The sequence below is a fragment of the Thermoascus crustaceus genome (genome assembly GCF_041956765.1).
Source record: "Thermoascus crustaceus strain CBS 181.67 unplaced genomic scaffold VTN00scaffold_8, whole genome shotgun sequence".
Lineage (NCBI taxonomy): Eukaryota > Fungi > Ascomycota > Eurotiomycetes > Eurotiales > Thermoascaceae > Thermoascus > Thermoascus crustaceus.
In genome coordinates this window covers 538,285-560,958 of record NW_027192534.1, presented here as the reverse complement: position 1 = coordinate 560,958, position 22,674 = coordinate 538,285, and the positions used below count along the sequence as shown (strand labels likewise).

The window sequence follows — 22,674 nt, the reverse complement described above, 5'->3', positions numbered from 1 at the left end:
CGCCCACCATGGCGGACCCGATGCAAAAGACCCCCTTCGTGAGGGAGCTGGCTTCGAGTGGTGAGTTCCATTTCCCCGCTGATGAGGATGACCTGTCGTGCTTTCAATTCGCATTGTATTTCTACAATCAATACATTTCCCGAATTACTATCCGCTTTCTAGCGGAGCTCAACCAACCCCATCAACAACGAACCCTACTAACAGGAGCACCTCATGTGAATGAATAGACCGCCGCACCCGCGACAAAGCCCTCGACTCCCTCTCCCTCTACCTCCGCTCCCGGACGGACCTCTCCCTCCTCGACCTGCTCAAGATCTGGAAGGGCCTCTTCTTCTGCTTCTTCCACTCCGACCGGCCTCTGACGCAGCAGTCCCTGGCGCGCGCCCTCTCGTACACCCTCGTCCCGTCCCTCCCGCGCGAGATACTGCATAGATTCTTCAAGGCGTTCTGGATCACCATGAGCAGGGACTGGCATTCGATCGATCGGTTGAGGCTCGATAAGTATATGTACCTCGTGAGGTGTTATGTCGGGGTGGGGTTTGAGGTTTTTTTGAAGGGGAAGATGTACGAGGAGGAGGGGGATGAGAATGAGAATGGCTCGAATGAGGGAGGCGAAGAGACGGATGGGAAGAAAAGAAAACGAGACCCCGAGACAGACAAAAACGGCGAGTCGAAAGGGAGAAAGCGCTCCAAGACCGAGAACGGCAAATCGATCAAGAACTCCTCCTCCTCCGAAGACTCCGTCCCATCCAAATGGTTCTCCCTCTCCTCATACCTCTCCATCCTCGAACAGGGCCCCCTCTACCCCCTCAACTTCGACCCGGACGAACCAAAACCCTCCAACCCCTCGGGAACCGCAGAATCCGACTCGGACCCCATGCCGCACGGCCCGGACGGGCTGCGGTACCACATCATGGATATCTGGCTTGATGAGTTGGAGAAGGTTGTCGAGATCGACCAGGATAAGATCAACAATGACGACAGCAGCAACGGTGATGGTGAATCCGGGAAGAAGGACAACGGTGTGCTCAGGTCGAAGTTGAAGGGCGACGTCCCCATGGACCTCCTCCTCCGACCGATGCGGAAGCTGAAGGAGAAGAGTCCCACGAAGACGGTGCGGGTGCGGGCCGGGGAGGTGCTTGAGGATGAGAGGCTGGTGGAGTGGGGGTTTAAGAAGCCGAAGAGGGATTCGGATGATGAGGATGACGAGGAAGATGAGGATGAGTGGAGAGGATTCGATTGATTGATTTGATACCAGTTTTGATTGTAGCTTCTGGATCCTACTGTATGTATGTGAATGTTATGTATGCAGCAACCAAAAAAAGGCGCCTCTTGCCTACTGTCAGTTTAGTTAGACATGTTACAAAATCACATTTTCTTGGTCAAAAATTTTTTTTCCCTGTCTCTCGGAATGCATGCTTTAGTTCTGAACTAACTAATTATTACATTTCTCATTCTGTCTATCGCTCATCTCGACCGGCTCTAACAGTCACAGACTCTGGGTCTACGCGCGAGGGTTGTCTTGAAGGAAAAATAACAGCTACTGTACAGGGGCTTCGAGTTAGGCCCACTCGCTGGCTTGGAAGCCAACTGGCAAAGGATCAAACCTGCAACGACTGAAGCAAGGTTCGTTTGAACGCCTTCTGCTGGGGTATCATCACGGACTCGGAATAAAAGAAACACGTCGCGAACAAATCCCTACAGCTATACCGCTCTATACCGGTCCCTTGGCCTCATACAGGTGTCCAGACTTGGACAGCACCGTTCCAAGACCCCTGTGGATCTCTGCCTGGAACGGCTCAAAGGGCACACTCTCTCCGTCGACACTGATGTATCCGCGGTCGCGATCCTTCGGGATCAGTCGGTATGCGGAGACCTTCCGGACCTGGACCTCCGGCATATCGAAGAAGCCCCCGTTTTCGACGGCCATCATCATGGAGAGAGAGGTCGTGCGGCTGATGGTTCCGTCGACGGTGACGACGTCGATCAACCCGTCGTCGGGGAGCGCAGCCGGGAAGAAGTTGGCACCCTCGGACATGATGGCCATGTTTCCCGCGTAGAAATTGCCCAGCTTGTCGTAGGGGATGACCTCCCAGTCTTCGGGGATGTCGTCCTGGACTGTTCCGTATCTCAGGGCCGGTAGGCCCGCTGGTTCTTGTGCAGCTGCTTCGGCGCTGCGCGGCTGCGGTTTTCTCTGTGACCCTGCGAGGTAGTGGTTCTTAATAGCGTGCTTGTCGTTGATCTCGACCTTCAGGGCCAGATCGCACGGGTAGATGGTCTTCCTCATGAGACGCGTGAGGACGCCATACGTGAACCGGGCGGCTCCCATCCACCGGATGTGTTCAGTACCTAGATCCGACTCCGCCACAATTCCAAAGGACTGCGACAGGAAAGAAAGCGTCCGTGTGTTCCCCTGGGTGATGGAAACCAAGTCCATCGGCATCCGCTTGGCCTTGACGATCGCGAGAGCAGCCAGGCTCACGCTCCCAGTCCCGAACAAATTCCAGGACATCGCATTGCCAGAACCGCAGGGTATTATGGCCACAGCGAGTTTCGCCAGGGCCTCTCTCGCATTAGGCTTCTTCGCCAACCCATTAAAGATTTCATACGGCAGACCGTCACCCGAACAGGCGATTATCGCATCGTACGCGTCGATATCGATGTGCTCTGTGATCTCCGTCGCATGACCGCAGTGCGTCGTCTTTTCCGCGTCGATCTCGCACCGCGCCGCGGCCAAGATCGGCTCCGCGAGGCGGTAATACCAGCGCGCCGCCTGGCCCTTACCGCCAAACGGGTTGATCAGGATCTTGAGTCTCTTGTTGCGCTGCGCGTCTCCGTACGCGAGGTCGAGCAGCTTCGCGACCCAAACGCCAGCTCTTTCCTTGTGCTCCTCGCTGATGGGGTAGTGCACAGAGGCGACGGAGACGTCGTGCTTGGACGTCGGCTGCGCATACTTGATGGTGATCGCATTCTGGGCCAGATCCGCCCAGAGGATGTTGTAGTAGGGAATAGAACGGGTGGTCCTGGGCTCTACAGAAGATTTCCCGCGGTCAGAGATGCCATAAGTGGGCCCCGCAACCTCGTGCAGCAGAGGTGCAGATGCGGATGGTTCCTGAAGGCTGAGGGGACGCCTACTGGGTGCCAACAAGCCGCAGCAGCAGCCGCGGTTCGACTTGCGTGCGGAGCTTTCATCTGAAAAAGAGCCAACTTGTTAACAAATCGTGTGATTACAAAGAATGGGAGGAGACAATACCTAACACGACCAGGGAATCGGTGCCCAGGGTCAACGAGGCGTACTTCCCAACGGCGAGGACGGAATCGCGGTCGAGGGGCCGCGACTCCGGAGATTCCGCGGCGGAAGGCAAGGAAGGGCCATCCGCGAACGGGTCGGAGATGGCATTGGAGCTTCCAACGGTCATCGTGCAGAGGTGGGGGTTGTGAGCATTCTGGGAGAGAAGAAGAAGAATAGGTAGAGAGGAAAGAAAGAAATCTAGGGACCGCACAGGTTGCAAGGGATGCAAGTCAGCAGACGGCGGAGAAGCGCATCGGGGCCGACGTTAGCAGCAGTCAAGGGCAGGCACGGAGGGCCGCGGAGTTTTTGCTCGTCTATGGTCGCTGCCCGCTGCGGGCCGAGAGTGTGATCGGTGAATCCGTTACCAAGATCCTTTGATCGTGCCTGTTGTCTCGATATCTACCGGCACTTCTGCATCATGCATGTCCGAGTTATGCATCTCCAGGCCAGGTTCCGGCGCTGCCGTGCATCCGATCCTTTCAACGTGCTGATAGACGTATGTTAGTACCTACAGACACAGCGGACAGCGCGACGGCCAAGAGTCTGCCGCCTTCGCTCTCGTCCATCCAAATCTCCTGCCATGCCGCTGCCAAGATCCTCCAGTCCATCATCACCTATCCATACAGACAGAGAGACAGACAGACAGCTGCATCGTGCAGCACTGGAGCTGTGATCTCTACGTGATCCGTGCTTGAGATCCTGCACAGGTCCTTGGCGATGACAAGTTTCAGTTACTCTCTCTTACCGAGTCAGGAAAAGACAAGTGAACGTTTCAAATGTTTCCATTCGACGAGAGCCTATTCTCATCCGGTATAGCACAATGATAGAGGACTAGGACTATCTAGGTAATAAAATCGCTAGCAAGAAGGGGATAAGGCAAAGACAAACAGACAGACATCACAGCGGGTCAGCCACTTCACGCGGCAGTCGCCTTCAGACCCTTGAGAGAACCCAAACTCAAAGCCAGTCCCTGCGACCGGCTCCGTATCCGTACAAATCCAGTAATCGGTCCGTCCTCTCCCTCCTTCTCGATGCTCAGGTTCGCCAGTGCGTCCTCACCTGCATCACGTTAGCAGCGGTTTTTCTAAAGCATGAGAGTGTGCAAGTAGCTTACCAAATACGCTCCGGGCATAGAGGTTGGCGCTCAGGAACTGGCAGTCGCCTTGGAGTGAGGCTTCGGGGGTCAGGCAGCTCATGTTGGTGCTCTCCATCAGCTGCTTCAGGAACTCCCGGAGGCTCTTGGCCTTCGAGTTGATGTTGACCTTGTTCTCCCACTCGAACTCGGTCCACATCTGCCGGAACTGCGTCTCCGTGCAGTAGGCCGGCTGGATGTAGTCCATGATGTCCGCGTGCACGTCGTTGAGGATCACCACGTGCGTCTCCGTGGAGCTGGGTCCGTCGTACACGACGTTGCCGAAGATCACACCCGTGTCCGTCGACGACACCTTGATCGTAGCCTGCACGTTCATGAAGTCGCGCGGTCCGAGGTTCTGCGTTGTCGGGCGCTCGACCACCTTGAGGTCTCCGAGTGTCGCGAACTCGACCGACAGGTTCTGCAGAGTTTCCGCGGTTTGGTTGACCAGCAGCACATCCAGGACGATATCAAACTGATGCACCTTGACGTAGGCTTCAGCGTACACAGGGTCGGAGAAGCCGGTGAGCTGGACAACCCGGCTGAGCTTGGACGACAGATCCTCATGGGTCGCGTCCCCACCAGTAGCCTTTGCAAGATCGAGCTCGATCTCGTCGGTGCCCTCACCAACGTTCTTCTTGGCGAGCTGTCGGATAGGGATAGCGTCGTCAATCTGCACGGCGGTCTTAGCCTTCTCAACGGCTTCCTTGGCTGCGCGCTTCTTCTCTTCGACCTGGACCATCGCACGGAACGCCTTCTTGGTATCCTCCAAGAAAGTGGTCTCGAGTTCCTTTCTTTGGGCAAACTCGGCGAGCGACCGCACGCAGGTCATGATCCGGTCCACGGAGTCTTCATCGATCGGGGCCTTGACAAACTGCGACTGTCCAACACGGATAATGGAGATCATGATCAGCATCGCCTCGGCGCGAAGGGCGTTCGTACGGGCGGTGTCCTGAGAGACCTCGGAGTGGCGCATCACCAGCTTCGTCAACGTTGACGACAGAACGGTTGCCAGGTAGTAGTCACCGTCCAGGATGAGCTGTCGCAGTGGAGGCTTCTGCGCAGCCTTGACGGCCTCGAGCTTGGCAGCAGCTGCAGACTGGCTGGTAAGAGCATTCTCAGTAGCGTACGTGCCATCGGCCAGGACCTTCCTTGACCCGGTGGGCGCTGCTTTAGCATGGCCGTTGACCTGCTCCTTTGGCGCCACATTCTCATCAGGGACTTCATCCAGCAGCCGCTGTTCAGAGGCCAAAATCGGGATCTCTCCAAGACTGGCCCGGATTCGCTTCCAGGCTTCACGAATATCATTAGCGTCCAAGGAGTACTCTCCAACAACCCAGAGTACTCCACGGTAAACCTTCCCGGCGCGTACTTCACTGAGCGTGGAAACCAGGCGTTCGACAATCGAGGGTCGCAGCTTGGGGAACTTCTCCACGACCTCCTTGACAAAGGAGATCACATCAACGGCAGAGTTGTTGTTGAAGTCCGCGATAAAGTCCATGAGGAGATCGACGACACTAGCGGCGATCTCAGAGAACTTAATGGCACAGTGATGTATCGATTGGATCAAAAGTTGACGGTATTCGGTGTTCTGTCATCCTGGTCAGCTCAAGCTGCATGGAAGAGGCGTCGCACCCTATTTACCTTCTCATATTGTTCATCCACAGTCTTGGCAAGCTCTTTCTTCAGCAGCATGACAATCTCTTCAACATTCTTGCTCGAAACCATTTCCAAAGCGATTCCAAGGGCTTTCCGTCGCACGTCAATGTCAGGGCTGGACAGAACACGCAAGATTTCCATCGTCAGGTCATCCAGGACGCCCTCATTCTTGATTCTCAGTTGATCAACCCGGTCCAACACAATGAGCTTAACGTTGTTGTCTGCCTCCTTGATACAGAGCTCGATCAATTTTGCGGCAGCCGCCTTAACAGCCACAGGGTTGCTGGTGAGAGCGGTCAGAGACGTAGCAGCCTCGTAGATGACGGTACTGGCCGATGCATCGAGGAGGTCAAAAATAAGTCGTAGGTATTTCGCCTGGAGCTAGTCAGCGACAGATTTCCTTGCGCTTTTTTTACGGACACTCATACTTTGTTCTGAGCATTCTGCACGGCATCCTTCCTAATGAACTCGAGTTCCACAAGCTGAAGCAGCTCATCTGTATTCGGAATGCTGTCAAAGGTAGAGCTCAGGTACTCGAGCGCTTTCTGGTGGCTGATGGACATAAGGGCCGCGAACGCATTGCGCTTGCAGGTGTGATCGCTCTCCGAGCCGAGGAACGTCTCGAGCAGCTCTGGGGCGTCGGGAATGAGAGACTCGGAGTGCTGGTATATAGATGCGATGGCCCAGACGGCATTTTTCCGCACGTAAGCATGTCGGTGGTCCAGGCACGAGCGCGCGGAGGAGAGAAGGGGCTCGATAAGTTCGGGCTCGCGGAGTTTGCAGAGGAAGCGAAGAGTGTTGCCGCGCACGTATTCGTTAGGGTGTTGGAGGTCATTTCGAATTCCGTTGCTAGATGGAGCGTGTTAAGTGGCCACTCGACTGCATCAGGGGCCTCCTTTCGTCCTTACCAGACCAAGATCATCTCCTGCTTCAACTTGCCATTGGCGTCAAGTTTCGGGCAGATCTCGTAGTAGAAATATAAAAGTTTCTTCAGGGGCTTGCTCTTCGAAGGCATAACAAAACGGATAATGTGCATGAGAAGCTGGGGCATCGGGTCGCCGTTGAGCATAACCGTGATGATCCTCTTCATGGTCTCCATCTTCGACTCATCGTTGCCCTTTTCCAGCTGCATCTTCAGCTCCTGCACGGTCGGCTGATCAGCAGTATTGTCCATATGGACTAAGCTGTACGCGTTGTCCAGAAACGACGCCATGTTGGGTAGTTATTGACAGAACGGCCGATGCGAAGGGTGAGGAGGAGCTGGATATTGTCAGTCTGGCTGCATGTCGGCGGTTGGGAACGAGGCAAAATACCAAAAATACAGGCTCCCCAAATCTAACAGTGAATGAAAAAAGGGCAATCACAATATGCCAACACCCCTCATCAACCTTATGATCATCAGCGCACTCGTCAATAATCCGGAGTCCGGACGGTCAACTTGTCCATTTGCGCGGCAGCGGAGCAAGCTGTCCGGAGTGTGTGGATGACTAAGCAGCCTGGAACGCGCCATAGCACGGGGCGATATTGGTCCCCACCCAAGCAAGCTGAGATCTTTCTCGAGCATCTCTATCGTATCGTCCACACAGCGTTGACTGGCGGGGGAGATCGTTTGAAGATGTCGTCGTTGTCGTCGAACCTGAGTGAACCTTTCTATGTCCGCTACTAGTAAGGTTACCCGTGTGGCCCAGGTTTCCTCAGCTGCTGACAGTCCTGCAGCTCAGGTCACTCTGGGCGGTTTGGACATGAATTCCTAGGTGAGTACCAGCTGAAAGCAACTGTCTTCCTCGGCCAGCTGTTGACTGTTACAAACAGAATTTGACTTCCGCACCCTTGGCGATGGCCGCAGCGCCTCTGTCCGCTATGCGAACAACTCGAACTACCGAAATGATTCCCTCATCCGCAAAGAGAGTAGGTTACCAGATGGATGTGCTAGCCGCGGTTTGATACTAAGGAGGCAACAGTGTGCGTCAGTTCCCTAATGATCCAGGAGGTCAAGCGCATCATCAAGGAGAGCGAAATCATGAAGTACGTCCCACAGATAGGACTAGATGTTGCGACGCCGCTCACTAAGATCCGAACAGGGAAGACGATTCCAAGTGGCCTCAGAAGAACAAGGACGGACGACAGGAGCTGGAGATCAGACTTGGGAATGAACACATTTCGTTCGAGGTAATGCGCTTCAAATACGGCGCCGCTTGCGCTATGTTAGATGCCGGTGACTGACAGTTGCCATGCTGCGCAGACCGCGAAAATCGGCTCTCTAGTCGACGTGACTGAATCTGCGGACCCGGAAGGTCTACGGGTTTTCTACTACCTTGTCCAGGATCTCAAGGCGCTCATCTTTTCTCTCATTTCTCTGCATTTCAAGGTAATTGATGCCCGCGGCCCGTTCATCTGTAGGAACCTCTCTGACCCACGCCTTCCCTTACAGATCAAGCCTATCTGAACCGGTCCCCTTTACGTGTCCCGCAAGTTGATACCAAGGGTATTGGAGTTATGTTCAGAGCGGTTTCATGGTGGGAAAAACGGAATACCTGCTATGTAGCATGAATTGAATACCTGTTGTCTGGATGTGCAATGCTGCAGTGCTTGTAGAGTAGAACCATCACAGCTTTTGTGAATATGATACACGCGATCTGCAACTGCACATCTCAAGATAAGACGTGTAGAGAGCTCGTGGCGCGGCGCCGGCGGTCTGGCGGCATCTCTGTCTCGGCCTTCCCCGCGATCGCATGACCGCCAGACAACCTTATCCGTTTCGGGCAGTGCGTCTTCTCCATCGTCACCGAGTTCAGCTCTTCCACACCTCTTTGACGACGACCCCTATTCGCCTTGTCTTTACTATTTGGTATTGGGTCTTGTTTCACTAGTTTTCCCCTCCCCCTCTCCGATGTTATCTCTTCTTTGATCCTCCTCCATGCCGACCCCAAGCGACAACACGCCGCAGCTGACACCGACGCCGCTTGCCGAGCAGATCTCCACCCGTACTACCTGTCCACCGGAGGCCGAAAGAATACCTTCCTGGAGGACGTTATCGGAGGAGCAAATTGCCAATGGTAATGGTGCAGAGGATGGTGCTGTCCTGGCCACCAATGCTGCGGCGCACCCAGCGCTGAGTCGACCGGATGGCGGCGTGGCAGACTCTGCTGCTGCAGGGTCCTTAGGAACGATCGAGACCACACCCGGCTCATCTAACGAGAAGATGGCACAGTCCGAGGAAGAGGCCGTGGCTGGGACATTGAGCCCTGCTAGTCTTGCTACGGAGACAAAAGAAGAGCAGCAGACCCCAGTGACTCAATCGTCATCGGTGACCGCAACTTCCGCCACATCGGCGATGCTCAGCTATGAGTTTTCCAACGTTCGGGTATGTTCTCTCCGCAGTTTCGTGCTGTTGCATTTCTGACAAGTACAAGCTATTTCCAAACCACACTTCTTCCTTCCTCCGAGCTGGAAGCAAATTTGTTGGCATCCAGAAGTCCGATCGTCAAGAATACAACGTCGACGTGGAAATAAAGCATGTCGACATGGCGGAGTCGTATCTCTGTGGCTACCTCCGCATCCAAGGTTCGTTCGACAATAAGTCAATTGACTTTCCATGTATACCAAGCTAAGCAAGATTCACGTTCCAGGCCTGACAGAGGACCATCCTACCTTAACAACCTTCTTCGAAGGAGAGATGATCGGACCGAAGTACGGCTTCCAGACACGTCACGAAGCATGGGGCGCAACGGAGAAGATCGATATGCATCACTGGGCAAAATTCCCGGAATGGCGACCGCATGCTAAGCATTTTAAGAAACCGGACTTCACCCTCAGAAACTTCACGCAGCGCGAGCACATATTCATGAGGTGGAAGGAATACTTTCTCGTGCCCGACCACCGGGTGAGGACGATATCTGGCGCTAGCTTCGAGGGATTTTATTACATTTGCTTCAATCAGGTGGAGGGAGTAGTCAACGGAATTTATTTCCACGCTAAAAGTGAAAAGTGTGTACCCTCGCCAGTCAGCGATTCCAAGTGGTAGCCATTGCTAACATACCACACTTTCCAGATACCAGCAGCTCGAGCTTAAGCGTGTCGAGGATCGAGGTTGTCTTCCAGCAATCGAATTCAGATGAGGCAGTTACTCATCGCCAACATTCTCCATCGACCGCTTTCAGTGTTCCTGAAAGCACCGGCTTTTTTCACGCGAATTTTGTATACCCAGGGGAGGATCGGACTAAGGGACCTTTCTTCTTTTCTTCTCTTCCCATCTCCTTCTCAGTTCGATCATCTATCGGACCCCTCTTCTCGTTTTCGATGCGCGGCACTCAAATGGTTTCTGTGTGTCTTTCTTGAAGGCGGTTCACATTAGCCATGGTGCATGCGAGAACTAGACTTTCTTAATCGCGCCCATTTTTCCTCCCTCGGATTATTTATTTAGTACCTATCTATGCTCAGGATGTCATGGACTGGCGTTGCTTCGTTGGGTTATATGTCTTTTGCAGTGTCTTTGAGTGCTTCAAGCACTGGGGTTATTTATTTTATTTGCACAGGCAGAATTCTTCTCCAGGTTTCACTACTGCAGGAACTGATGCCTTGCTGTTTGCTGTCCATTCTTGAATTGACTGGTTTACCACACGATGCTTTTATAACTTGATGTGCGTTTTCTTTGTTTTTTTTTTCAATTGTCTGGCACGAAGCACAATTTGACGAAAGAGAGGACCTGACTCAGTTCTCCTGACGGTGACCTCTTTGCAGTTGATTTCAACTTTGTTGACGGTTGATCTAAGAGAGGTTTCTATGTATAGCTTTTCAATGATGTCATCTATTGACTTCCCTCGTATGAATGTCTTATCTAAGAACACCAGCAGGGCCCGTTATCACCAGCAGAAGACAGTAGGGATAAATTGCAAAAGAATCTCACCCCAAATTGCAAGAAATGTGGGAACAACAGCCGTGAATTCTATGACATCCGGGGAAATGGTAGTTACCAACACATACATCTTCCGTGAGTGCTCAATGTGAGACAAATAGCATTCATCTAGAACGAAGAACAGATTCTCCCGAAGACAGAAGTATATGCTCAATAAATAGCCTTTCCCAGATCACATTTCATTTCAAGAGCGGAAGTCCCATCCACACCAAGACTGATCCCGCATTGAACCTCTGCCCCCTCCCTACTCGATCTTCGAGAAGATGGAATAGTAGTCATCGTCATCGTCGTCGTCCCCACACAGATCATGATCATGATCATGGTCACCATAACCGGGGATTACAGCAACGAGACCATCATCCTCATCACGACCACCACAGCCGCAGCGACCCTTCTTGCTCCAGCCATAGAAGTTGATTCCCTCGTCGCAGATCGTCGCGCAGCTGGCTGCTGAGTCTGCGGGGAAGGTCTTATGGAAGTGATGCTTGCCGCAGCCTTTGTAGAGCCAGCCTGAAGAAGGAGAAGGAGGTCCCGCGGGGCCTTTTGGTCTTTGTGGTCCCTGAGGGTCAGGAGCTCCGTCTTTGCCATCTCTACCATCTTCTCCATTTTTTCCGTCCTTACCATCCTTGCCAGGTCGTCCTGGATAACCGGGAGGTCCTTGAGGGCCAGGAGCTCCGTCTTTGCCGTCTTTTCCATCTTTTCCATCTTTTCCATCTTTCCATCTTTTCCATCTTTTCCATCTTTTCCATCTTTTCCATCTTTTCCATCTTTTCCATCTTTTCCATCTTTTCCATCTTTTCCATCTTTTCCATCTTTTCCATCTTTTCCATCTTTACCGTCCTTGCCAGGACGTCCTGGACGGCCGGGAGGTCCTGGAGGCCCTGGAGGTCCAGGCGGACCAGGAGGACCAGGTGTGGGAGTTCTGCGCATAATAATCATCAGCATTACCCGAATCAGGAATAAACATACACATGCAGTTCCCTTGCACATTATGTATGTAACGGATGTACAGAAAGAAATAATGTGTGTATGTACTTACGCAGGCACCACAGTCACTGTACGAGTCACCGTACTTGTCGCCCAGGTACTGATAACCACATTCGTCGGGGCATTGCTAACCGTGACGAAGACATTATTGGAGACGGTGATGACGGTGTTCTGCTCGACGTAGGTGTTGATGTAGACCGGGTTGACGATGACAGTCTTCTGGATGACAACCTCATAATCGCCACGACTGGCAGGTACACGGCAGCCATCGACTCGGTGGTGGTGGTCTTTGCCGCCCCATTTCTGGAGGTCGCCTGGGGAGACTGCGGCACCTAGGGCTGATGGGATGGCGGATCCTAGGAGTGGTAGGGCCAGTGATCTTTTGTCGAATTTCATGGTGTTCACGTTTCACGAATTCAGTCCGATATTAGAACGAGGGAGATGTAAGGAACGACTGATAACCAAGCTAAATAAGTGTAGCTATTACCAAAACAAATAACTTCAAAAAGGAAGAAGAAGGAGAGGAGACGGGAATGAGAGCAGAAGCCTACTTCGATGGATCCCTGGAGAAGTCAACATCATGTCTGAAGAGGTAATCATCAGCACTTTATATAGAACCGCTCCGAGCGATCACACCATCACACGTGAGGAGGCAATCAAAAAAACAAAACGCGGATAATGCAGCAAGGCAAATTAGGACTCCTTCGTTCAGAAGAAACATCGCTATTCGACAAGGCAGAAATGAAAATTGCAAGAATTCTTCCGCAGCGCCCGCCAAGGGAGGGCTTTCTGCAGGAGCTCATAGTAAGAATGAAGTCTTCTCAAGGGCCAGAACGTGGAAGGAGTAGATAAAGCGCCTGATATAATCTAGTCCATGCCTTTGGCAGTCTAGGGTCAACACCTGTCTATCAGTAGAGGACAGTCTAGCCAGGAGGTTCATCCGGCCAGACCCAAGAACCTGACGCAGGTCGGGGCAAATAGCAGCGAGGGACTTCCTCGTGTCTTTTTCGACCACGAGTTTGGCTTTCCCATGGAATGTTTGCTGTTATGGCTGTATCAAATCCAAGGACGGCATGTTCTGCTGAAGATCCGGTTTTGATTGCCGTGGAATGTGGATGCGGGCTCCGGCCGAAGGGGGGAAAGACAAGACTTCCTCCTTTCGGACCTGGCCAGACCCTGAACCACAAGAAGCCTTCAATTCTCAGCGTGTTAGCCGACCAAGGATGACAGTTGAAATTGTAGATGTCGATATGACATTCCAGACTATTTCTTTTATCCAGGTATGAAGTAGGTGGTTCTGGATGCGAGTACGTGATGCGAGAACAGCGGCAATAGTTTTCGGCATTCAGCAGAACCCCGTATTCTGTAGCTTTCGGACTTTGCCCAGTTCAAATTTAGCTTGGATAGTCGTTGCGTTATTTCTCGAAACCTGATCAATGCAGTGGATGCTTGAGTCTTAGGTTAAGATATGCGACTGATTGTAAGGGTTTATTCATGGATTTATGCATAGGATATATATTCTCTAACATACTTCCTCACAAGTATACGCCATTATTTTACCAGTACAGGACAAATAAAAAGTATTTCTATTCTTCACGCAGCTCAAACACATCGGGATGAAGTATAGACTTGTTTCCTGCTACTAACTCTTTTTAAAAAGAGATATAAATCTGTTCTTCCTAACTACGATTTGTTGGAGTATAAGGTCGGAACCCTGCAGGAACAACTAGGTTGCGTTGCCTTTTTAGTTCGACACGATTTCTGCGGGTAAATCATTGAGCTGCCTAGCCTAGGTATCTACACAGAATCGAAGTCGGAGGCAGGCTTAATTGCAGTGGATAACAGAAGTAAACGATGAAAGATGGGACTAAAAAAATATATAAGGTAGGTCTACACTGAGAAAAAAAATATTCATCTGTTTCCGTCATCATATTGCCGGCTAGGTGGTGAACAATTTGCCTCACACCTTCCATAACATACTTCCTGGACCGTATCCCCTCAGATAAAAGATAAATAACACGAGAAGCAATTAAAATAGTGGACGTATGGGTCCGTCTACTGTGCGTACAGTATCTGAAGGCTGCGTATCAATAGCCAAAGTCACGAAGATATCGATGAATATGTTAAGAAATGCCAGCTCCGAACGACGAACGGGAAATACCGATAAAAAAATATAAAACGGACAAGATATGGGGTATCACATGCATGCGTTTATTTATCTGACAAGAGAAAAACAGATAAGATTAAAACTGAGAAACCGACACAAGGTTGCGTGTCGACCCAGGTTGTCATCACGCAAGCTCTCGAAAATAGTTTCAAATGTAGGCGGTGGAGTTCTGTCGGCTGTTCATAGTGGAGGACCCGCTCATACTGCCATCGCTGCTGGGCGTTTGAGGCTCGATCACAACTTGTTGCCTAATCGACACGATCCACTCGTGCTGCAGTAGCTCGGCTGCAGTAGGCCTTCGCATGGGATCGCGTTCGAAGCAGCGCTTCAGGAAATCGATTCCCATGTCGCTGAGCTGATCGCGCGACGGCAACTGTGGCTGATTCCCCTGGGCAATATTGTACATGATCGCCCATTCATTGTCAAGAGAGGACCAAGGCCGGCGGCCGGTGGCCATTTCGAGGATTACGCAGCCCAACGACCATATATCGACCGCCCCCTGGCGGTTGACGAGTTTGGAAGAGTCGCCTCGGATTACTTCTGGAGACATGTACATTGGCGTTCCGGTCATTGTTTTCTGATTCTTCCGTTGATGCGGAGGCTCTTTGGGAACAAGAGGATCCTTCTTGTTGAAAGTATCCATGGCGGCAACAGTCTTTCCGTGACGGGCAATGACTTTGGCAGCACCAAAGTCCACGTACTTGATGACTCCATTGTGGTCTAGCAGTATGTTCTCGGGCTTGATATCCCGATGGACGATCCCGGACTGATGCAAGTACGCCAGACCTTCCAGGAGCTGAAGGGCATAGACCATGATGACAGTCTCATCTTCGATGCGACCGTGCTCAAGCAAACTGGCAAGAGAGCCACCCGAGCAATACTCCATGAAGATATAGACCTTGTCACGATGCACTTCGATCCCGTGGTACGAAACGATGTTAGGATGGTCAAGAACCTCGAGAACGCCCATTTCATCACGGATCTGCTGGGCAATAGTAGGTATGAGCTGGGGGTCCTGAAGGCGGATTTCCTTAACAGCCATCAGATAGTTGCTGTCGAGGTTGATGGCCGCGTAAACCGATCCGAACGTGCCTCCACCGATAAACTGGCCTTGCTGCCACCGCAGAGTGACATTGGTCGCTGACGATGACAGAACTGTAAGAGATCTGTCAGCTTCGTTGGATCCTTCCAACACCTTGCCCAACGCTTGGCGTTTCGCATCCTCTTGGACCCTCAACTCTTCAATAGCCTTCAGGCTGTGCATACGCTGTTCACGAACGAGTCTCGTCGCTTCTTCATCGTCAAGAACACGACCGGCGCCGATTTTCCGTGGTCCTCCTCGTGACTCCTCAAGGCGTTGCTTCTCAGCCTGGGCAGCTAACGAGGACCTGGCGCCCATGATGTCGAAGTGAGAAATCAGGAGAGACATGCACCCGGCCACCTTGACTCTTAGAAGCGAGTACTGTGCATCGTCCATTGAAAGGAGGTGATTGCTTGAGGTTATGGCCATTGTAAACTCGAGAGCAGCAACGGCCCACTTGAAGGTTCTGCGGTCGGCAGCATCGCAATCGTCGCAGATGAAGGAAACCCAGTCAAGCGACAACTCAACGAGTCTTGCACTGTTCATCGCACGTCTGTTAGGGTCAACATAGCTGGAAGACCGTTTTCCAAACTCGGTCGCGAATGCATAACAGGCCTGGATGAGTTCATGGTTCTCTACACCCTTTTGCTTTAGCTGATGTCTGATCACAGCGACGCTGTCCATGATGGTCATGGAGAGTTTGAATGATATCTTTTTGATCCTGTTCAGCTCTGCATTCACCCGTCCAAGGTTTGCACGCTGTTCGATAGTCATATCAAGCTGCATGCCGGTCAATTGTGCGAGTTCGAGTCGAGCATTAGACAGTCGCTGCTGAGTCCCATCCGCCACGAGGCGCAGCTTTCCAAGTCTAACGTCTGTGGGCTGCTCCAAAAGATCCACTTCCATCTTCCTTCCACCCCATGCGAGAGGCCTCTCGGGACGGATCACGAGGATGTAGGGAGAGTGAGATGGATCTTTTGGTGTATCCTCATCACGGAAGGAGGTTCCCAGAATGGACTTTATATCCTGCGGCTGATTCCACAAGGCATGATGTGCAATGAGATAGACACCTTTCTGCCCCACAGAATCATTTGACTTGATAAGAAAATGGTCTGAACATAAAAGCTCCTCGAAGAAATCGTCTGCGATGTCTTCAGTGAGATTATATTCGGTAGCATTTTCGAACAGCTGGCGTAGGAAGCGTGAGAACCGGTAAAGTTTACGTTGGCGTACTCGTGTAGAATCCAGGACACTCTTGTAACGTTTATCCATGTCAGCAGGATCCTCATTTTGCCGAGTCACCAGTTCCCGTTCAAAGTGGATCATAAGGCGCTGAAGCGACTTAGCCGTGAGGGCGCTATAAAAAGATCAGCTACAATCCGAGAACTGACAATGTGGAGCAATTACCTGAATTGTTCCGCAACTTCAATGTCTCCGCCCTCCAGCTGGCGGCCAATTTCATTAGAAAAACCCCATTCCTGCTCTAGAATTTCCGCCTCTTTGAACGTGTTCTTATTCGCGCTTAACTTCCAGTTCAGAAGTCGGAAGTAATACTTCAGCGCATCCACAACAACGGTGTCAAAGTTCTCGTCAATGCAAGGCGGAAGGTCCCATCCTGGTTCCGGCTTCGAAATGATTAGATAGCGCTGCTTGATATCCACTGCGACCCTCATTAAGATCTGGAACTGCGATATCATCTGATCGACCAGAATCGGTGACTGCTGCGCAGGATCCTTCATTTTCTTCGCGTAAGACAGACGCACACGTATTATCTCTTGGATCAGACGTGAGGGAAAATTGATGAGCGTCAGCAGCTCTTCAATGTAGGGAGGTAGGTGTCGCTTGGCAAACGCTTCAGCGTTTTCGATAAGTGTGCTTTTCGCTCTGTTGATAACTTTACCAATCCCATAGAGCATGTTATGATCCCCTTGCAGGGTTTTTAAGCCGTCCTCTTTCATGATTCGATCCAGGAATGACCCATCATCGGAGAGATCAGCCGCAGCAGTTTTGACCCTTGGTTTGTTGAAATCGAGCTCATCATTTCCCACCCAACTTTGCAGAATTGCCAGCTCAGTGTTGATGAGCAGCGTCGTATTGTGCCACGCAATGACCGCGTCGCAGCTCGATCGAAACTGTTCAGAAGCAGTTCGAGGATTGGCAGTCTCCATCTCCTTTCGTGTCGAGTACAGGGACTCACACCTCCCGATCTTCTCGACGATATCCTCAACCTGCTCAACCGGCGATTTCCCGATCTCCTTCTCGCCTTTAATCTCGAAATTGATGATGTCCTCAATCAGAGGGCCGAGGCCAGCTCGCCCCTCCTCGATGATCTTCTTCTGTAGGGCAATACTGCGGCCGCACGTCTTGGCTCTGACGCCCAGCCAGATCTCGCTGTTCAGGACACTAGACCTCTTCGATTCCGTCGTCCCGATCAACCTCTGTTTCTCCTGTTTGACGACATCACCCTTCAAAACAGAGGCCAACATTGAATGCCATTCGAGCCGCTCCTGGTTCTTCGGGTTCTTCAATTCCTCTATCGTGGGCTGATTGTCGTTCTCCGCCATGAAGAGTTGAATATCGGGATCGTAAGGGTCGTCCTCGAAGGGCACCTCAGACGAGGGTGATGGTTCATCCATGTCCGAGTCCATGATGGACATATATCCTTGGGCATCCTCGTAATGATGATACCACCCTTGTTGGTTCCCCCGTAGACGTTGTACATATGCCTTCTCCTGTGCCCGGTATTGCGCATTCGGATCGCGCCTGGAGCCTCGTTTTGCGGAGGTCGATCGTCGACGGTCGCTATGGAGGTTGATGAACTGCGGAGGTCGTCGCTGGGGTGCGTAGGTGTTCGACGGCGTTCGGGCGGGCCCAGATGGGCGCTGTGGTCGTAACTCTCGTTCAGTGATGGGTACTCCCTCAGAGGCCATCTTGTCGAAGGTATTGGCGGTGCCAACGCTGCTCCCGCGCGGTCGCGGCGTAGAGTTGTTCGGCCATGAGGAGAGACCGGAGGAGCTCAAGGAGTGGCCGGGAGGAGGTGAGGAGGCTACATTAGCCGGTGTCTGCTGGATCTGGCCGTCCAGGTCGTCCCCATAGCTGGAGCCTGCTCTCACCGCGTAGGGCTGATGCAGGTAGTCGTCTGAAGATCCAGAGCCATCTGAATCATGGCTGATAATATCTCGGTGCTCCATAGCCTGCGATAGGCGTCTGCCGTCTGGTTGCTGCTCCATCTGAGATGGCTCGGCGCTTGGAGATATCAGGAGCCGGGTCCGATTGGAGTCGTGGCGGTGCACTGTTGGTACCTTTCCGTGGACGGACGAATCACTACTCCGCACGGTGCGACGGATGCAGAGTCAACGATCAACAACAGTGAGTATCAGTATGGAGTGCAATGCAGAGCTCACAGAACACGGATTGCTTCTGTCTTCTCGACATACTGATCGTCCTCGAGAGCTCCGGCGTCATGTGGGCCAGCACGTGCTTTCTAATCACTGAAATCGGAAATCGCGCTGCGCGACCACGTCTGCAGAAGCTGATCAACTGACATCTACAAGGCACCTGGACGAAGAAGAAATCTCCTGCTCAGTGAATGAGAATAAGCTGACTGAGTCTCTGGAAGCAACAAAAAAGATGTTGTTATGGTGCTGATTCTGTCAATTCCAATTGCTGTATGCTGTATGTTCCACAGCGTGTTTCTTCATCACCTGTTCCTTCAATTTCACGTGCTTTGCTCAAGGAATTGATCTAACGCCGTATGTTTAAAATTTCCCGCTCTGCGTAGATGTTGACTGCTATTATACCCTCTTCCTCAACGTGTCATTGCACGGAGCTAGCCTCCATTAATATTTCAGGCTCAGCTCAGCATTGATGTTCCCCATCTTGAAGCAAGCAGAGATGCACAGCTGTGATACTCTCAAACACTTCAGTTCTAGCATAACATCTAATCGCAATTGGCGAGCAAGAATCCGCAAAAGCTGCCTTCTGATCAGCTAATTCAGGCTATCCTTGCGTCCCAATATCTGGACCTTTTTGCAGATGGCTTCCGGTCGGTCCAGCGGCCATGTCTCTCCGGTATTTGTTTCGTTGTACTGCTGGCTATTGCACTCGAGGTGGGGAGGACTTCTTGGGCACTCTGCACAGACTCTTTTTGTGGAATCTGGAGAAGCGTCTATTCGGATGGATTTGGATATTGATCAACGAGTCTAGCCCAATAGCAGCGCGTCCCACAAGCTAGGAGGAAATCATGGCCTGCAGGTGCTCTTCGTCTATTCACGAACTAGCAAGCTGGAAATCGGTTCGTGTGCAAGTCTGGGGAATTGTGATATCGGCTACTGGACTCCGAGCGCTAAAGAACTCCATATAGCCGCGGAGCCAGCTATCCCGGAGAGGGAACAACAATGTCCGAAACTTATGAGTGCGCAAGCTAGCTATCCCATGGTGCGATCAAGAGATGTACTGCGCGCTATGTACTTGGCATAGATAGAATCTGGAATCCCAATTTCTCAAAGATAAGCAAGAGAGAAGAGAATTTATTCCGATCGACAGTTTTCTTGGCTGATGAAGTGTCATTGCAAGACAAGTCTCTTAAGGACTGGGTAAAGTTGACTCCTGCACCATTCCATCTGAGCCATGAGCCGAACTGAATTCTCCTTTCATGGAGATGGAAAAGATGCCTACTCCTTCCTACTATCGGTCTTTATCATTGCAGACGCCAGCGCGCATAGCAGTCTATTGCATCAATGATGGATTCAGATACGCGGTACAACGTTGTACAACGCGCTATATATCTATTCAACCGCAGCTGAGCCGCTGCGGACGGGCGGATATCCCTACGATGGTTCGATAGAGCTAGGGATGCCTCCAGAGCGCCAAGTCCGAGGAGACCGGGATGCCGACGCCTGCGCCATGCTCCGGCCAATGGCTGCGATTATGCTTATCTCGACCATCGCTCGACACGCTTGTGGGTCCTTGACGCTCCGCTGGACCTTCGCGCAGCGTTAGCGGGGATTCTAACACCGCACCGGTAAGCTACAGAACGCGTACCGTACGGAAATAGCATTAGGATCCATACCTCGCGGGCCTCGCATGAGACTCCTATACCTTCGAGCCATCTCTTCCTCGTACAGCGGGGTGATTCTTCTCTTCAACGCCACGAGCATCGAATGCGCTGACCCCTTCCTCTCAGTGACCGGCAAAAGGTCCTTCGTCACCGATCGTAGGATTCTTCCTCGAATTGCGAGGCCCTCTGCCTGTCGCACGGTCCGAACAAGATAACTCTTTGCCCTCCACTACCTAGGTCCCTGCTGGAAGTATGACGATTGGCTTGTGTTGCTTTCCCTTATTTCCTGTTATTTTACAACATCGGGAGGAATCGCGTTGCATTCAACCTCGTGTCCAAGCCTCTCGTGGATCTATTCCGTAGTAATCTGCCTACACAGAACTCCATACAAGTGATTTCGGTGTTTGACATCTTGAGTTCTTCCGCAAAACCCCAGAAAGAGACTCTCAAGTCTAGATCTTCCAACGCATGGAGTCTGTCTGAGCGTTCTTAATGGAGACCCACAAGGGAAATAAAGCTATAGGTGGTAGTCATGCGACTTGTACTGCGCGTCTGTCTATTTGTGGCTACACGTTGTATGGGGCACTCCGTATTACCATGGAGTGCAGATTGAAAGGTGTAGTGGGTTCCTGGTAATAGACTGTTAGCAGTGACATGTGCACTTCCCCATATCGGCTTCCGGGGATCTGTGGTGATACGTCTTCTGACATCACAAGTAGTAGGTTCAGGAAACATCAGACTCGTTGTCCTTTGTGGATCTGACACCATGGAAATTCTTGACTTGCCATCTGACGAGGCCTGCAGTTTTCCAGGGAGGGAATCATGCACTGCAACGACACTGGACGGGTACCTACGTCGCATGCAAGAGCAGCGTCGTACGACGGAGAATAGTGTAAACAGCAGGCATAGAACATGAGGGTTTCATGGCCAAGCTCCCGGGACACCAAAGTTACTTGATACAGGGGAGAATAATAATAATAATAGCGATGTTTGATGAAATGAATTGATAGGAGAACGGCAGCGGCTGATTGGCTATCTGGACAGAGATAGGATGCGATAAGGCTGGCAGGTTAGAAATCCGTCAGAAAGTAATCAGCCGCACGATCGGACGCCAGTGCTTGGGTACCTAGCAACTGCACTACTGCTCGTAACACCAGACGACCCCGGTTCCTTCGATCAACCGCCAAGTTGGGGGCTGAGAGCAACCGTTTGACATATTGCAGATGTTCAAGAGCAGCATGGACCCGTGGGAGAGCGAAAGCATACCTATTTACGACGGCTGGCACCGGAGCTCAGAACCGAGGGATTCAAATCCCAACAATGACAGCTGCAGGACCAACGTATATGCGATACGACTTGCGTATGTGTATGTCTGCGGCGAAGAACGGTATATAGAGAGCAACGTCAGTCCAGGTGCTGTACGTGACTGGGCCTTACAGAAGATTTCTTGCAGGGCGGCCTTGACTGTGGACTCCAGAGGCGTTTCTTAGCTGCGATGGACACGGACAGCTCCGGAAAGGAGCTACGCCGGATCGAGAGTCCGCCGGGCCAGGCACGTCTCCCATTGGCCCGCTGCGACTTCATATCTACAGCCACTCTCCGCGCAGGCTCTTCCACGCCTTTGTTGCTCCCATTATCTCCTTTCATCTGTCAGCAAAATCAGCAATCTCTCGGCTCCTTTATCAACTTGGCTGCGCCCTTGCCTGTGTTGGTTATTGTAATCTTCTTGGTACATCGTTGACTCAGCGCTGTGGCTGACGGGAGCCGGCGAGATCTCATGTCCATTGCTTGGGTTCGTTCGGGACTCGTTTCCCTTTGTCCTGCGATGTGCCTGTCTATTCGTGGAAGATCGAGCTGGTCTCCGTCTCTGGGGCCAACGGCGGACGAGGGAGATGTCAGCGGCGAATTGCCTGTATACAGCCCTCCCGTGTAACCTAATAATATTATTGACTTTAAACTTCACTCCAGCATGACTCCACCCCCCTTTGCCCCCCTCCCTCTCTCGCATGGCTTGGCTGCTGGGGATGAGTCCTGCTATTATCTTCCGCGCTATTGTCGCCCAGAATCCATGGGTAGATCTTTACCCTGGCATCGGGCGCGGCAGCGTTGCGTAGTATTGCTGCCCTCGTAACCACTGTTCTTGGGGCCAGCCGCGCTGCATATATCTAGTTGCCAGGATTCCCTCCCTGCAGGGTTCTTCACTTCCTCCCCGCCGTACATCGGGTTTCCATCCCTCTCTTTGTTGTTTCCTTTCCTGGGGTCGGATCTCCGCCCCCTGTTCGTGGGTTCGGACTTCACTTAATTACTTCGAGTGTCCCGCCATCCCGTACCCCTGCCTTATCCAGTCCCCCTCTGACGACAACCCTTGGACCAACATTCACG

General features: G+C 52.0%; 7 protein-coding genes across 7 annotated transcripts; 3 read left to right on the top strand and 4 right to left on the bottom strand.

Moving 5' to 3' along the window:
- Nucleotides 1-8: 8 nt before the first annotated feature.
- Nucleotides 9-1,243, top strand: VTN00DRAFT_9782 (uncharacterized protein; the record flags this gene model as incomplete). Its single annotated transcript, XM_069436775.1, has 2 exons — nucleotides 9-60; nucleotides 228-1,243. The coding sequence occupies 2 exons, from the start codon at nucleotides 9-11 to the stop codon at nucleotides 1,241-1,243; spliced, it is 1,068 nt and encodes a 355-aa protein (XP_069284381.1).
- Nucleotides 1,244-1,714: 471 nt separating this feature from the next.
- VTN00DRAFT_9781 (uncharacterized protein) lies at nucleotides 1,715-3,419 on the bottom strand (the record flags this gene model as incomplete). Its single annotated transcript, XM_069436774.1, has 2 exons — nucleotides 1,715-3,192; nucleotides 3,254-3,419. 2 exons carry the CDS (start codon nucleotides 3,417-3,419, stop codon nucleotides 1,715-1,717), a joined length of 1,644 nt encoding a protein of 547 aa, XP_069284380.1.
- A 789-nt stretch (nucleotides 3,420-4,208) lies between these two features.
- Nucleotides 4,209-7,296, bottom strand: VTN00DRAFT_9780 (uncharacterized protein; the record flags this gene model as incomplete). The annotated part of the gene is made up of 5 exons (XM_069436773.1): nucleotides 4,209-4,351; nucleotides 4,407-6,015; nucleotides 6,069-6,458; nucleotides 6,512-6,932; nucleotides 6,992-7,296. 5 exons carry the CDS (start codon nucleotides 7,294-7,296, stop codon nucleotides 4,209-4,211), a joined length of 2,868 nt encoding a protein of 955 aa, XP_069284379.1.
- A 270-nt stretch (nucleotides 7,297-7,566) lies between these two features.
- Nucleotides 7,567-8,529, top strand: VTN00DRAFT_9779 (uncharacterized protein; the record flags this gene model as incomplete). The annotated part of the gene is made up of 7 exons (XM_069436771.1): nucleotides 7,567-7,748; nucleotides 7,800-7,837; nucleotides 7,896-7,991; nucleotides 8,045-8,108; nucleotides 8,165-8,252; nucleotides 8,326-8,451; nucleotides 8,515-8,529. 7 exons carry the CDS (start codon nucleotides 7,567-7,569, stop codon nucleotides 8,527-8,529), a joined length of 609 nt encoding a protein of 202 aa, XP_069284378.1.
- A 471-nt stretch (nucleotides 8,530-9,000) lies between these two features.
- VTN00DRAFT_9778 (uncharacterized protein) lies at nucleotides 9,001-10,201 on the top strand (the record flags this gene model as incomplete). Its single annotated transcript, XM_069436770.1, has 4 exons — nucleotides 9,001-9,447; nucleotides 9,497-9,647; nucleotides 9,713-10,070; nucleotides 10,135-10,201. The coding sequence occupies 4 exons, from the start codon at nucleotides 9,001-9,003 to the stop codon at nucleotides 10,199-10,201; spliced, it is 1,023 nt and encodes a 340-aa protein (XP_069284377.1).
- Nucleotides 10,202-11,242: 1,041 nt separating this feature from the next.
- On the bottom strand, nucleotides 11,243-12,381 carry VTN00DRAFT_9777 (uncharacterized protein; the record flags this gene model as incomplete). The annotated part of the gene is made up of 3 exons (XM_069436769.1): nucleotides 11,243-11,557; nucleotides 11,620-11,920; nucleotides 12,038-12,381. The coding sequence occupies 3 exons, from the start codon at nucleotides 12,379-12,381 to the stop codon at nucleotides 11,243-11,245; spliced, it is 960 nt and encodes a 319-aa protein (XP_069284376.1).
- A 1,919-nt stretch (nucleotides 12,382-14,300) lies between these two features.
- VTN00DRAFT_9776 (uncharacterized protein) lies at nucleotides 14,301-18,463 on the bottom strand (the record flags this gene model as incomplete). The annotated part of the gene is made up of 2 exons (XM_069436768.1): nucleotides 14,301-16,590; nucleotides 16,641-18,463. The coding sequence occupies 2 exons, from the start codon at nucleotides 18,461-18,463 to the stop codon at nucleotides 14,301-14,303; spliced, it is 4,113 nt and encodes a 1,370-aa protein (XP_069284375.1).
- Between the last annotated feature and the right edge of the window lie 4,211 nt (nucleotides 18,464-22,674).